Source organism: Dendronephthya gigantea, unplaced genomic scaffold, assembly GCF_004324835.1.
Source record: "Dendronephthya gigantea isolate DGI-Jeju-01 unplaced genomic scaffold, DenGig_1.0 000021F, whole genome shotgun sequence".
Lineage (NCBI taxonomy): Eukaryota > Metazoa > Cnidaria > Anthozoa > Malacalcyonacea > Nephtheidae > Dendronephthya > Dendronephthya gigantea.
Genome location: NW_021163031.1, coordinates 428,591 through 443,464, shown reverse-complemented (window position 1 = coordinate 443,464; position 14,874 = coordinate 428,591). Strand labels below are relative to the sequence as shown.

At 36.2% G+C, this 14,874-nt stretch overlaps 2 protein-coding genes across 3 annotated transcripts; one reads left to right on the top strand and one right to left on the bottom strand.

The window, feature by feature from the left end:
• The first annotated feature begins 154 nt into the window (after positions 1 to 154).
• Positions 155 to 1,127, top strand: LOC114521923 (MORN repeat-containing protein 5-like). The gene is made up of 5 exons (XM_028542497.1): positions 155 to 211; positions 416 to 494; positions 567 to 678; positions 814 to 945; positions 1,027 to 1,127. Coding segments are annotated over exons 1-5 (426 nt in total). The 5' UTR covers positions 155 to 209.
• A 953-nt stretch (positions 1,128 to 2,080) lies between these two features.
• LOC114521749 (histidine ammonia-lyase-like) lies at positions 2,081 to 14,663 on the bottom strand. Of its 2 annotated transcripts, none has more exons than XM_028542285.1 (23): positions 14,378 to 14,663; positions 9,291 to 9,318; positions 8,537 to 8,579; positions 8,378 to 8,449; positions 8,188 to 8,260; positions 7,985 to 8,051; positions 7,815 to 7,852; positions 7,502 to 7,580; positions 7,302 to 7,348; positions 7,089 to 7,228; positions 6,609 to 6,656; positions 5,926 to 5,977; positions 5,498 to 5,689; positions 4,899 to 4,957; positions 4,728 to 4,808; positions 4,580 to 4,645; positions 4,394 to 4,472; positions 3,902 to 3,955; positions 3,597 to 3,632; positions 3,202 to 3,336; positions 2,795 to 2,903; positions 2,656 to 2,725; positions 2,081 to 2,449 (listed from the first exon to the last, which is right to left on the bottom strand). In XM_028542285.1, the coding sequence occupies exons 1-23, from the start codon at positions 14,607 to 14,609 to the stop codon at positions 2,306 to 2,308; spliced, it is 1,944 nt and encodes a 647-aa protein (XP_028398086.1). In that variant the 5' UTR covers positions 14,610 to 14,663; the 3' UTR covers positions 2,081 to 2,305. The 2 variants fall into 2 exon arrangements, with proteins under 2 accessions (XP_028398086.1, XP_028398085.1); XM_028542284.1 differs by lacking the exon at positions 14,378 to 14,663 and adding an exon at positions 11,356 to 11,615.
• Between the last annotated feature and the right edge of the window lie 211 nt (positions 14,664 to 14,874).

The window sequence follows — 14,874 nt, the reverse complement described above, 5'->3', positions numbered from 1 at the left end:
GGCCCGAAATTCGTAATATTATTACTGTTATTGTAAAAATAAAGTCGAAGAACTTTCAATATTAGCGTCTATTACATCGTTATTGATGATTATAAGCTTTCTGTCAATAATTTTAGCTTGTTGTCGGTTGTTGTCGGTTATTAGTAGGACCCGAATACACACTTCCAGAAGCTCTGGGATCAAAATACGTTGGGGAGATAAATGATGGGATGTGAGGAAATGTTATTTTAATTTATATTGCGCTAACTACAAATCTGCCATTGTTTTCTTTTCCATTTTATTTTGCTGTCTTGTTTATTTTTACAAGTTTTTACATGCTAAGATCATACAGGAATAGAGTTAGATTCAAGTTAGTTTTTCAAGGGAGTTGAACCTCTGAAGCATAAACATAATATATTTCTGATACAATTTGCAGGTTTCATGGCTCTGGGACACTATTATTTGATAATGGTAGCAAGTACGTTGGGACATGGGAAAATGGCATAGCAATTGAGGTAGTACGTCATGAAGAATACATTGGCAATAAAGCCAAATTTAATGTTTGCCTATTTTTAAATCTCCTATAGGGTCAATTTACATTTGCAGATGGACTAAAATACGAGCCAACAGATTGGAAATACTGCGATGGTTACGACAGAAGATTATATACTGAAATTTGTAATGGTCTAAAACCTGCAGGTCAATAAATCTTTGAACAATCTTTGCACCAAAGAATAAGCACTAAGCAGTCATTGACATTGCAAAAACCATGCAAATATGACATATTAGCTAGTATAATTATGTAATTTTATAAATTATAAACTCTATCTTTAGGTCGTTCTCAACTTACAAACGGTGTTCCCCCTCGCCAAATTCCAGAGGGCTGTTACGATTGTGGTGATGGATTTTATAATCCCGCTACACGAGTTGTATTGGATTATCAGAATAGATTCTTACGTAATGCAGGTAATTTCAGAGCATCACTTATAAATATATCCAAACCATTAAGATTCAATGAAATTGAATGCTTGCTATATGTATTTCTAGATGATGATGAACATGCCTGGATTGTAAAAACATGTCGTAAAGGTTGGGATGAAAATATTGGTTACACACCAAATCCAAGCTTCAAGAATCTCTCACAGTGACATTTATTTTTATTCTGTTTGAAAACTGTAAATAAATTCATATTTAAACAAGACGCCTGTTCTGGCGTTAACTCCGGCGCACGTGCCAGTTTTCAATATAGAGCTTCTGAACATAAACAATACAGTTCATATTCGCATTTAGATGCCTTGCGAACCTAAATGTTCGATCGCGAAATTCAGAAGCACATCGTACTTTAAAAAGTATAAAAGTTAAATCGTTCAAGAATGTAAATAAATGGTATAATACATTCGCTTTGTCTTACACTTTGCCTTTGGAATTCGCGCTTATATAGTTATATTAAATCTTCAATCCTGTGCAAACTACGACGAGTCAAAGCGCCCATACACGACCACATCATCTTGTTAAACGGCGAAATAGCAGCGATATTACTAAAATAGGACCAGAATCTACACGTATTAAATATATTCTTACCCCAATTCAGTCTAAACTTAATCGAAAAGCATGAAAAGAACGGTTTATTTGTTCCTCTTGGAGGAATTGCCGTATCATGCGAGCGAAATCGAATCGCGCATCGGAAAATTAGCCAAAGCTGTACACCACAACTCTTGGGAGATAAGACTGGGACATAGATAAATCCAATCACATACACATTTAAATACTAGAATGTTTCGCGCCATTACACACTTGCGACGACGAAAAATAATAAAAAAAAAAATAAAAAAAAAAAAACAAAAACAAAACAAAACCGAGGCGAATTTTCAACTCCGTCGCTGACGCCGGAGTAATAAACAAATCATAATGAAAATGTACTATGGTTTAGTTAAAACAAAATTAATAACTAAAGCTATAAATATTAGGAAATACAGAACAATACATTCTTCAAATGTTTCATACCTCAAATTAAAAACAAGAAAAAATGTCTTGTAAATTAAACTTTACCTGATTTAATAAATTTTTAGAGTAGATTAGAGCAGAAACAGTTCAACTTTATCAGTGCTTCAAACTACATCTTTAAAAAACTCACTTTTGTACAAAATGAATACAACTCGCTGCAGTAACTGCTGGTTGATCTGCGAGACTGCGCGCTACACCAAAGCGTTTAAGAACATTTCCTATAATTATTTTGAGGTGGAAAACATTTGTCATAAATAGGTTAAAAATTCATTATTTCATTTTCTCTTCACGACTCAAACACGAGTTCGATCGGCAAAAAAAATTATTCCCCAGCGTGTGTTCCGGAACAGTCACCAACTTGGCTGGCGATATTACAAGCAGTTGGCGAGGGAGGACGAATTTCCAGATCTGTTACTGAAGACGCTGCCATGTAGCTGTCGATGAATGGAGAAACCACCTCCCATACCTTGATGAATGGTAACAGAAGTAGTTAATACATAATAAGGAAATGATAAAACAAGTATCTTTAAATAGCTGCTACTGCAAATATATGAATATGCCGTCCCTCCAATTATCGCATCTACGAAACTTTCTCACTGTTTCGAATTGACGAAAACTGAACTTCACCATAAACCCTATTCTTTGTCGTTGTAAAGCAATAATTTTTTTTACCTTTTCGGATCTTAAAAGTTCTGTAACTTTATCAATTTCAGGCGCCATTACTCTGTCTCTATCCCAAGGTCTGTGCGTTAATCATAAAACTGTGAGTAAAAATATTACGAAAAAACACAAAATACGTCAACTGACTTGCCTGACATGAGATCGAACCAAAGCATGAACAGCTTCTAACGGTTCTGTCGATGTCAGAGGTCGTAAAAATTCCATCGCCTGACAGGCTGCCAATAGTTCGATGGCGAGAACTTGTCGAAGAAAAATATCAAAGAATTCATATCACAGAGATTTTAGAAGGCATGTAGGGTAATTAACTACCTAAATGCCAGCCGAGGGCGCATTTTAGGTGTGCCTTTTCCTCAGAATAAAAAAATACTGAGACAGGTAGAACCGAACCGCAACATGACAACACCCAGACTCAACAGACTCTTTCAAATAAATGATGGTGAAAAAAATATCGTTTATCGTCAATCCTAAGTTGGAAACATTAAATTCGTGTTTGAAAAGAGTTTTACTAAACCTCATTCAAGTAGTATAAAAAAGTACCTCTCTCAACATTCTCCACGACCTTAACTGCTTTTCGCGCTGAAAATCCACCCATGGACACGTGATCTTCGGTTCCTGCTGACGTAGGAAGTGAATCGACGGACGATGGATGACATAGAACTTTGTTTTCTGATACTAAGCAGTAAAAATTATCATATGTTACAGAATTTATAAAATTCGCTACTTTTGAGGTCTACAAACACGGTTCTCCGTAACTGAATATTAGAAATTGATTTCCAATTTAACAAACCAAAACGTAAGAAGGGCCATGCATTACATTACATTACAGACGAGCAAGCTTTCTATGAGTCTGACATTTTGAAATGACAAAAGGCTTTATTGTATCAAGAGAAAAGAATATAAGTTCCCTCCCAAAAACAAGAAGGAAAAATTACCGAGAGCAGCAGCAGTGTAGTGTGCAACCATATAACCTGAATAAAATAAGTAAAGTTTTGTTTATGTGCTTTTCACAACGGCAAATTAAAATTGAGTACAGAGCCGTAGCTAGAAGCTTAATTGGGGGAGAGGGGGCGTATATTCATATATTCGTCCTATATGCCCGACTGATTTCTTTTCTAAGCTATTGTACCTACAGTATAAAAACATGAATATATGAAGATACCCCCCTCCCCCCAATTAAGCGGTCTAGCTACGGCCCTGATTGAGTAGAGTTAAATCTCGTGTAAAATGTGTTAACTACCTGAATTAAGCCCACCATCTTCGACAAGAAATGGATACTTCAAACCGCTGTAAGCTTAAGAGATCAAGATGAGACAAAAAGTAGTAATCTTGTCAAGGTAATTATTAGAACCATCAAATGAGGTTCAGCAATTACCTAAAACATACAAAACAACTTATCTAATCCACGTTTCGACCCTACAAGGCCTCTATCATAATGCTTTTAAAAAAGCCTTTGGGTTAGAACTTTACATGAGCCCGGTTTACAGAGATTTAACGAAACGCGATATGATTTTGAGGTATTAAAATTGATTGTTTTTACGGTCTGTGTGGTGAACACGACGAGACGCAACGCCACTGGTTAGGATGACAACGTGACTACAGGAATCATGTTATCTATTCATTTCAATACCAGTTGAAGTCCATTTTACGCTTCGTTAAATCTCGGTAACCGGGTTTATATGAACAACTCTAAACCCCATTTCTGAAGGAGTTGCCACACTACATTTCATACCTGGGTTTACGAGTCTTTCAATACGACGTTCGCTCATGTTGGCTAATTCATGGATACCAATAGCCAGATAATCTAAGGCCTAAATTAGTTTTCCAATGAAATGGTTGATTTATAAGAGTAAATTAGGTTTCAACTAAATGTGATAGATAGAATACGATGATAAATGGCAACTGTAATGTTCTGCACCTTGGCTGGGTACTCGCCATGAAAATTACCGCCTGATATTGATTCACCTGATTCAGCAAAAATCATCTAACATTAAGTCAAGGATTGGTGAAAGAATAAGGATCAGTGTGATTGTTACGTGTATCTTCATAATATTAGCAAAAGATACGGGATTGTCTGTAGCACTGTTCATCTCAGTTGTTAGGATCCCCTTGACAAATTCTATCGTATCCAAAACAATACCGTGGACCTATGAAGATATGGATGAAGATATTGTATATTCTTCAGGAATTTCGTTTCATCATAAAATTATTACATGTCACATGCATTATTCTAATACCTGCGGACAACATCGCAAAGTATACGCATCTTGGACTTTGTCACAAAAACGATGACTTTCTAAAATGGAGGGCAAGTTGATCAGGAATGGAACTTTCAACGATGCGAAGGAAAGCAGCACCTCTGATCAGTAAAGTTCTCATTTAATTCCGTTACTGGCCAGAAATGCTTAAGTTACACGGCCAGAAACGCTATTCAACTAGCTCCAAATTGGGGAATGCGTGGCTCGCTTAGCAGTTAGATGTACCAAGTAGACTTGATGCATGAAAGTGCATGAAGATAGTCAATTTTGATTTTATCTGACTATCGGTAGTCATCTCTGATTCTATCTGACTATTGGTAGTCATTCTACTAGTTATCTGGTAGACATCTCTGATTCTATCTGACTATTGGTAGTCATCTCTGATTCTATATCTCACTATCGGTAGTCATCTCTGATTCTATCTGACTATTGGTAGACATCTCTGATGCTATTTGACTATTGGTAGACATCTCTGATGCTATCTGACTATTGGTAGACATCTCTGATGCTATCTGGTAGTCATCTCTGATTCTACCTCATGGGAAAACTAATATCCCATTCACTGTGCATGTACGCACCAGCAATTTTAGAAGGATAGAAGTCAGAATGTAGCACAGATCTCAACCTCTGAGCGACAGTGATCTGTCCTTTATGAGGTCGTAGATTGTGTATTCGACTGTCAAACGCTCGTGAAGTTCCTTTCAAGCAGTCCAGTGATAAGGCAGCGATAATATCAGCTTGGCGTGAGATTGCAATAGCGCGAACCAACGCTAAAAAATTAACAGTTAATTTGTTACAATAGGAAAACTTATACGACGGAAAATGTATGTAAACGTATAACAATACAAAGCTATTAACAGAATAGCTCTAATTTCATATCCGTTCTTAGTCCATCCTAAGATGAAAGGTCTCATATGATCAGATATTGGCGTAACTTTTTATTAATTTGCAAGATGATAACTATTATAACTATAACTATACGTTAATACCTTCAGTGAAACTATACCTTCATTTCCAACGGCAGTTATTAACTGTGTACCATTAATCATTGCTATACCCTAGAGTCAATTAGCATTTTTTTAACATTGAATAAACCTCTGAGCTGCCTGGATAAGCTACAACCTACATCCAATCATGCTACAAAACCAGCAGATTCTAAAAGAGGAATTTAGCTAGTCTTTTTCAGGACCCAATGTAGTAATAAAAAGTTGTTAGATTTTAGTCGTTGATTAAAAGTACAGTTAGGTCAAATTAAAATTCTATTATATTTTAGTAAAACTGATCAACAACTGATCTAACAATAACAATATGGCATTCAGTATAACTCCCAGGCAACTCCTCGTCAACTCCTAGGCAATCCTCGTCAACTCTCAGGCAACTCCCAGGCAACTCCTCGCCAACTCCCAGGCAACTCTTAGTCAACTCCTAGTAAACTTCCAGGCAACTCCCAGGCAACTCCTAGTCAACTCCCAGGCAACTCCCAGGCAACTCCTAGTCAACTCCTAGTAAACTTCCAGGCAACTCCCAGGCAACTCCTAGTCAACTCCCAGGCAACTCCCAGGCAACTCCTAGTCAACTTCCAGGCAACTCCTAGTCAACTCCCAGGCAACTCCCAGGCAACTCCCAGGCAACTCCTAGTCAACTCCTATTCAACTTCCAGGCAACGAACGAAGTTATTCATGACATTACCTCTTTAGGTCCTAATTTTATTGGCTTTAATCCATGAGAATCCAATACCTAAAATAACAGCCAGCATAACCGATTCATGAAATTTTTTCCTAACCGTTAAAACTACGACATCTATTTATCCTCTTATTTCCACAGTATAATCTACCGTTGTGCTAATTGTAGTTTTGTTTCTTAATTACTTAATACTATAGTACTCTAAAGATTTTTTAAAGGTGGTGGGATGCATTGTAAACGTTATGTCATCCCACAAAAAGCTAGATCGGCCTCATGGAGACACGGACGTGTTTTGGTCTGAGAGGGCATATAATTTATGGTTTGCTTTGCCGCCTTTCGTTATTGCTAAAACTCCACAGGACACAGTTCTTTTCACGAACTTTGATTTGAGTTATGGGACAGTGTATGCAGCTTTATTGGTATGAGAATTCTTCCTACAAGCATCTTATATTATAAGATAATATTAACATCTGACAATAAACCAACCAGTTTCGCATCAGTCCAACCACTCTTACGACTCCACATTTTCCCTTCTCCCATGAGGCCAAGCGCAAGGTGAGCTAACGGGGCAAGGTCACCACTTGCTCCTAAGGTTCCCTGCTCAGGAATCCAAGGTAGACACGAAGCTAAGATTTCAATAAAAAAGTTAAAAAACAATGCATCTTGCTGCAGCAACAGCAAAAGTGATTTTAGTGTTACCGTTTAAAGCTTCCACGATCTTGTCCAGGTTCTCCAGGGAAATGCCACTATAGGTAGGTAGGTATAGTATATATTTAATATTTAATTAGTATACATTAGGTATCATGAACTGTCTCGCAAATACCAATAAATGTTACTACAAAACTTCACACTACACATCTCAGGTTGATACAAATTAGAAGAAAGACTCGTGAACTCACCTATGACCTTTTGCTAAGACATTAATACGAAGAGCCATAACCATTCTGATTTGTTCTAGAGTAAGTGAGTTCCCAACCCCTATATGATGATGAATATGTCCCCATGTGAGTATACAAGTGTATAATGGAAGCGGTGTTACACGAGACAACTGCAATTGACAATGCAAAACTGTACATTCGTTGGAGGAATTTCATAATGAAACTAGTTATACATCGACAAGAATATGAATGACATTGCCATGTTTACTGTTTTTATTCGTGTAGTACAACCACAATCAAAAATATATTTTGTTTAGTTCAATATGGTACAGACCTGCGGCATGAGATCTTATTAAATTTTCTTGAAGTTCTCTACAATGGTAAGCAACGGACGGCGGTAAGAGGATTGTTAGAGTCAAGGTGAAATATGGCGCTAACAAAAACATTACTGTCAAAACTGACGCTATATAGCTATGGTAATTTGATTTTTCATTTTAAACATACCCAAGTTTATCAGCTGGTATAACTTTTTGTTTAAAGCTTCCAAATCCAGTGTTAATTCCATAAACAACTGTAAAATGATCTCGATTATAAATTATAATCCCTTTTAACTGAATAAGTACTTCTGACTGGAAACCAAATACAAGATTTTCCCGCCAAATATTTGCTAATAAAACCTGTAAATGATGAAATCAGAAGTTTCATACCTCTGCCTTCACTGACAATGCTTTCAACAAGATCTCTTCCTTCTTTGACGCGTCGCCTGGCGTCGTCTGATATCTTCAAGAAGTCCAAAAAATTCAAGAATGATATCAAAGAAAATCTTCATTCATTTAGTAATGTATAGACTATTGTAGTAATAAAACTTTTGAAAAATTAATATTTGTACTTTTTCACCTGTATTTTGCAACACGCAGTTCCAAGTTTGGCAAGTAATTCTGTTGTTAAACTACTTCCATCCAACAATACCTGCATGTATTTACACGGATATCAGTATAAAAAGGTTTAGCCGCCGCGGTCGAAACTTCAACAAAACACTTAAAAATGTCATTTTACCGTTGATGGTGTGTGAACACCGCGTTGAACTTTACTTCCTGGTCTGTAGGTATTTCATCGTAAAGGAGTTTAATATCAAGACTTTTCATTTTATATTCGTCAGGGGCCGGTTGTACAAAAGCTGGATAGCGCTATCCACCAGATAGTGGTTTTTTAATCGCTCTAAAATCACCCGTTATTTGGTATAACCCGAATTAAGGCCTGGCTCACACTTGTCTTACGAATAGGGAATCCATTGTATTATTTTCCGACAGATAAAAGATTTTGCGCACAGACAAAGGGAGGCCAGACTCTTATACGACAACTGTGAACCATGAACTTGGTAGTCTTAAATTGGGTGGTTATCTTTCATAATATTTAGCTCCAAATCTGTGATTTATAGTTTTAAAGTGCTTTTCAAGCGTGTTTAAAATGGTTGAAAAAATCACTATCCCATGGATAACATTATCCGTACAACCGGCTGCGTGAATTTAGGTGGATATCCATAATCCATGATGGATGACCAATAATTTTAGATGGTTCGAATTAAGGGCCTTCGTCAGGGTAGTCGAGGAACATCTTTAGGTCGAAACGACGAGAAGTCATGCGTTTGTCTATTTCATGCAGACATGCAGCTGTTCCACCACATTTCATGCAATTGCATGGAAACTATATTCAACCATACAAACATATCACCATGCAAGGAGGGTCATAACTTGCTTCATGCGGAAGAGAAGTGTTTAATAATTATAGTTTCATAATCTGCGGTGGATACGTTTCCTCATCTCTTTCTTCATTTGATTCTGTAAAATGAAAACGAACAAATAATGTTATTATTTCAACAAAAGGCTATACAATAATAGGAAATCGAAAACATTTTCCGTGTTTCTATACAGTTGTAGAAACACGCGTGGGAGTTTGGGAGAACGAGAAATAATCAGTAGGAAACGAGCCCGCGTAGGGCGAGTTTTTCCACGTTATTTCAAATTCTCCCAAACTCTCACAAGTGTTTCTATAACTATATAGAAACACAGGAAAAATATATAATTTATAAAATGTTATAGTTTACATTTTACAGTACAAATCAAACATTTGCAGAAACTCAAAACAAATGCAGAACTCAAAATTATTTATATCAATATATTTTAGCAATTTTTCCTTGACGTTTTCATTGCAGTAAAACTCGTGAAATATAAAATAGTTATATAGGAAATACGGTAATTATAGGGATAACGAATTTTATCCTGATAAAGTAATATTTGCTTGCCATGTAGATTGTCCTCAAATATGCAGCACACTGTAGCTATTAACTGTAAATTTGCCTTTTTTGAAGAGGAAGCGGTGTGTACCTAATTCGTCTATTTAGCTTGCAAGACTGGGAATTTTGAATATCATGCAATCTCCTCTCGTTTAACAAACGAATCGACTTCCGAACGTATAGAGCTCCCGTATAGAGCGTAAACAACTTGAGTGCAACAAATATACTGCGTGTTTCATCTGATGAGCATCGCCATCGCTATATATGGGACGCTGTAACTATATAGCTTCTAAATTTAATGATGTCAATTTTCATACTTTTAATATTATTTGAGTGTGGCTGTATTTTGCATATCTATTATATTATGTCTTTATGAGATACGGCAGTAAAAATTATCCACGTTTTGAAAACAATCAAATGAAACAATCTGGGAATTAAAGTTCCTCAGAAAATAACTTGCTAGAAAATTGTAAAACCTGGCACTAAATATAGAGTTGTCGTGCATTTTATGTGACTTCGGCATATCAGCGCCGTATAGCACTCATATACAGACTTTGGCAATATCTAAAACCAAAATTGTTGCATTCCAAAAAAATCATGTGTATACATAGGCCCATTGCAATCTGTATCAGTATTACCGCGACACTTTTGGAAAAATATAATAAAGCGTTTGAATCGCACTCCTCGCAATAAACAACTGAATATGAATTTATATAATTACGCCAGAGTGGAAATTCTCGTTATTCTTTGCGCGCTTAGAGTTAATGGTTTAAGGTTGTTGAACGACAACCTCTTTTTGAATTAGCTGTAGTTCAACTCTTAAGACTATAGTCCAGTGATGCGTATCTCGGTAAATTTAGTTTAATTTACTTTTGAAAGTAAATTAGTTTGTAGTAGGTACACAACGTTAGTATTTAATACTGCAAAGCTTTCGGTCCGTTAACCCGGGCCTTCATCAGTGCAATAAAAAGCTATAATTTATAATTTGATGTCACCATGCAAAATTACAAGAATATAAATTTACTTTTATTGGTTTTATTGGTACTTTAATGAAATTACCATTAATATTTCCTTTCAGGAAAATTTTAATTAAATATCATTTCTCCATAGAAATATTAAACAAGTAATTATATTTGTTAACACTTCTTGTAACGGAAAAATACTAAATATAGCTGGAAAAAATCGCTCTCGTAGTTGTAAAAATGCCTCTGTGATTGACGGTTAATTAATGTGCGTCACAGGATATGGCGGCAGACGACAGAAGTGGGGAATTTCGTATTTTGACTTTAATGTTCGATTTGAGTTTTGTTACAGATAACATTGAGAATGATGACATTTGGACTACCTAAATGGATGGTCCAAACTTTATCCGTACCAACCTAAATATGTATTGAGGCAGAAGACAGATTTTTCAGAGCCTGGGCTTATTGGAAATGACTACGTGACAGCAATATAAATCGTGTAAAACAGTCAATTTGTCACGAGATCTCAATGTTCTAGTTCTTAGATTTAAATTCCGAAAGCATTGTCTACAAATCAAACTTCATTCAACACAAACCAAACCTCATTTAACAAATCTTACGTTTCATTTCAACAAATCCGTTATCTTTCAATACGCTTTCAATAGGATCACTTGGCCATAACAAACCACCTCTGTTAGGCAAATATAAACACGGCTGATTTGGAATATCTGTTGTTCTTTGCAAAGTACGAAATCTTTTCACAGCTTCTGTAATCAACCATTTTACAGACTTTTTACCATCTTGGCAAGGAATAACTAAACATTCGTCCCCGAACTTTACATGTACTATCATGATTGTAAAGGACGATGTTCAATGAACAAACAACTTAAAAAGTGGGGGTTATAGTCAGTCACTTCTGCGCATCAGTTCTGCTCATAACAATGGGTTGTCTACTTGTTTGAAAATTGCTCAAATTTTGCACGTTTCGTACATCTCTGAACATATACTCTCTCTCTCATATTCATTTAAAAGTATAGCGAACTAAAAGCGTGTCAAACTGATATTCTGAAAGTTCTAAACATTTATTACCAATTATTATTATGGCTTATTTCCACTGATTTATTGGTCAAAATAAAAGATGTTTTTCATGTATGTGTTGCAGAAGGATGTTTTGCATCTTTGCACGTGGCTCGTGAGAGTAAAAGTTGAAATCCATTTCATATAAGGTGGATCCAGTGGCGTAACACCAGCTTGACAATTTGGTCATGCTATGCAAATTTCAAGTCATTAGAATTATTAAATTATTTAGAAATTCATTGTTTTCACAGTCAATGAACACCAAAATATTAGCACAGCATGATTAAATTTCGGGCTGGCTACGCCACTGGATGGATCTAAACTTAAAACGTTGTGATGTTAAAAAGTTGTGACGTAATTACCGAACGAGTTTCGTCAGATGGCGTAGGGAAAAGCACCGAGCTTGGCGCAAAAATGACGAATCTTGTACTCGTAGTCTCTATAGCTAAAGTGTCGTACTTACTGGAAAAGGGAATTCGCGATGCAAACGAGAGCATTCTATTTAACCTAATTTGAATTGCAAGTTGTCGCTCGTTGAAAGTGACTAACGTTTTTTTGTGCGCTGATTTCTTTGAGTGCAGTTTAAACTCGTTCTTGCAAACCGATTTTACATCATAAGGGGAAGTCAAAGTTTTTTTCATCGTAGCGCGATTCTTTTAGTCAAATGCTTTGATTTAACTACCCGAGAAAATGGTGGATGTTCACCTCTGGGTTGTATCAGTGTATTAATTTCAGTTGGTTATACTGGTTAGTATGAGGTAACTGACTGTCCACTGACATCAAGAGCGTTGTTTCCATGATTCTCTTCTTTATTCTGCAAATTATTTATGGTTCATATGCATGCTAAGGCTCAACAAAAATGGTTTATCATCAATCACAATGACTTGCACTAGATACCTAGATAACTAGCCTGGACCGGTTCTTGGACAGTTCTAGGTAATATGTGCCACGTTCACACTGTCCTTCTCGCAGATGATATTAAATTGACAAAACACTTGGAACAAGTAGAATTACTTGTATGGATCCTATATAGTCATATAGATTTCACTATTAAGTTGAAAATTGGTCAGGACTAGGTAAAGCCCGTTCACATTACAAAAATTGATCTGGTCCGGTCACCTGTTTTGTTGACAACGTTCACACCCAGGTCAAAGCATTCAGTCCACTGTGCGTTCATTTTAATAAGACCAGTCGTATATAAACCCCTGATTACGCTTCACTGATATCTATGCCTACGTTATCCCGACGTGCCATATCTCTGCATTTGATTTGTCCAGTCAACGGTTAGCAGGTCTGCGTTGATGGTCTGACCATTGGTCTGATCCAGTCCGCGTGTTGCGAGTTGCGACCCTCGGCAAGTCACAGCTAGCGGACACAGCCCAACACAAGCATGATATAGTTTTTCATTTTGCCACATGCAGGGATGGATAAAAAGATTAAATTAAGTTGCAGTACGCTTATCTCATTACAGTGATTACACATTTTCCTAACATATTTTTTGTAAAAAATTCAACCATACATTTATTAATTAAACCCCAATGGCAACGCAAACAATTTTTATCGATTCTTTGAGCGACTTGGTCTATATACTGGGTTGTCAAAACTAAACTTTAGGCCATCAATAAATCTAATTGTGCTAAATAAAGGCTCGATAATTCTTAAATAAAATTATTTTCATAAAAAAAGTTAAAAAAAGAATCAGTATTGGATTCGCGTTGGACTTTCTCAGCTTAGCTGACCTTGAATGACAATGTCTACAGTACACGGTAACGTTTTCGAGCTTTTTCATTTTCGTTTTCATGCCAAACGGTTTCCAAACATCGTCAACTTACAATGAAACGTTGAAGCTAATTTAACATATTGAGCATATTTTCAAAGCTCGATAACCACGCTCGTGTGTTATCCTAGTCCTACTATGCTAATATTCTGGTGTTCAATGACTGTGAAACAATCAATTTCTAAAGAAATAAATAATTATAGTAACTCGTGGCAATTTGCATAGCGGGACTAAAGAAAGAGAAAACTAAAGATAGTTCGACATGAATACCACAATATTGCTTACAACATCACATATAGCATTTCAGAATTATATTCAATCGTTGAAAATGTATGCGTAAAGGTGTTTTGTGTTTTTGGATTATCCAGAGTTTACGTCACTGGATATTGTATCGCGTCGTTCTGGCCTTATGGGGGCCGGTTGTATCAAAGACAAAATAGAAAGGAAGTTCTTTTATTCAAGAAGCGAACTTAATGATTTTAACCTTAAAACAAAAATACTGTTTACAACTACATATTAAAGTACATAATATTCAAGTTGACTCGTTCATGAGAGATGCAAGAGTGATATTCAAATTTATCCACCGTTTAAGTGGATAAGGGCATAATACCACTGGCCCAAGCCCAAGGTGTCTCTATATGCTGGCAATAACTACACTACTACAGTACCACAGTAACTTGCCAGTTCACAAAGGAAAGACGAGTTTAAATTTCAACTTTCAGTATTTTTTTGGTTTAGAATTCAAGTCATAGTCTACGAATTAAACGGTTAATTTAACACAATCTTACGTTTCATTTCAGCAAATCCATTATCTTTCAATACGCTTTCAATAGGATCACTTGGCCATAACAAACCCCCTCTGTTAGGCAAATATAAACACGGCTGATTTGGAATATTTGTTGTTCTTTGTAAAGTACGAAATCTTTTCACAGCTTCCGTAATCAACCATTTTACAGACTTTTTGCCATCTTCGCAAGGGATAACTAAACATTCGTCTCCGAACTTTACATGTACTATCATGATTGTAATTATTATGATTGTATGATCAAACGCAAAACTTATTTCATCTCACCATTTATCTCTCGTCACTTGGGCAGTCCCTCTCGTGGCGTTCGCGCGTGTAACGCGAGTCAACTCAATCTATTATTACGACAAAAAGTTAGAAAAAGTTTGTCACTCTCGAAAAGCATTTGCCTTTTTAGCATCCTTAAAATAAGCGTTTAAAGTTAAACGTCGGGAGAATGTAATCAAATTACTGGCGCTTAAAAACGCTGTAAATTTTTTA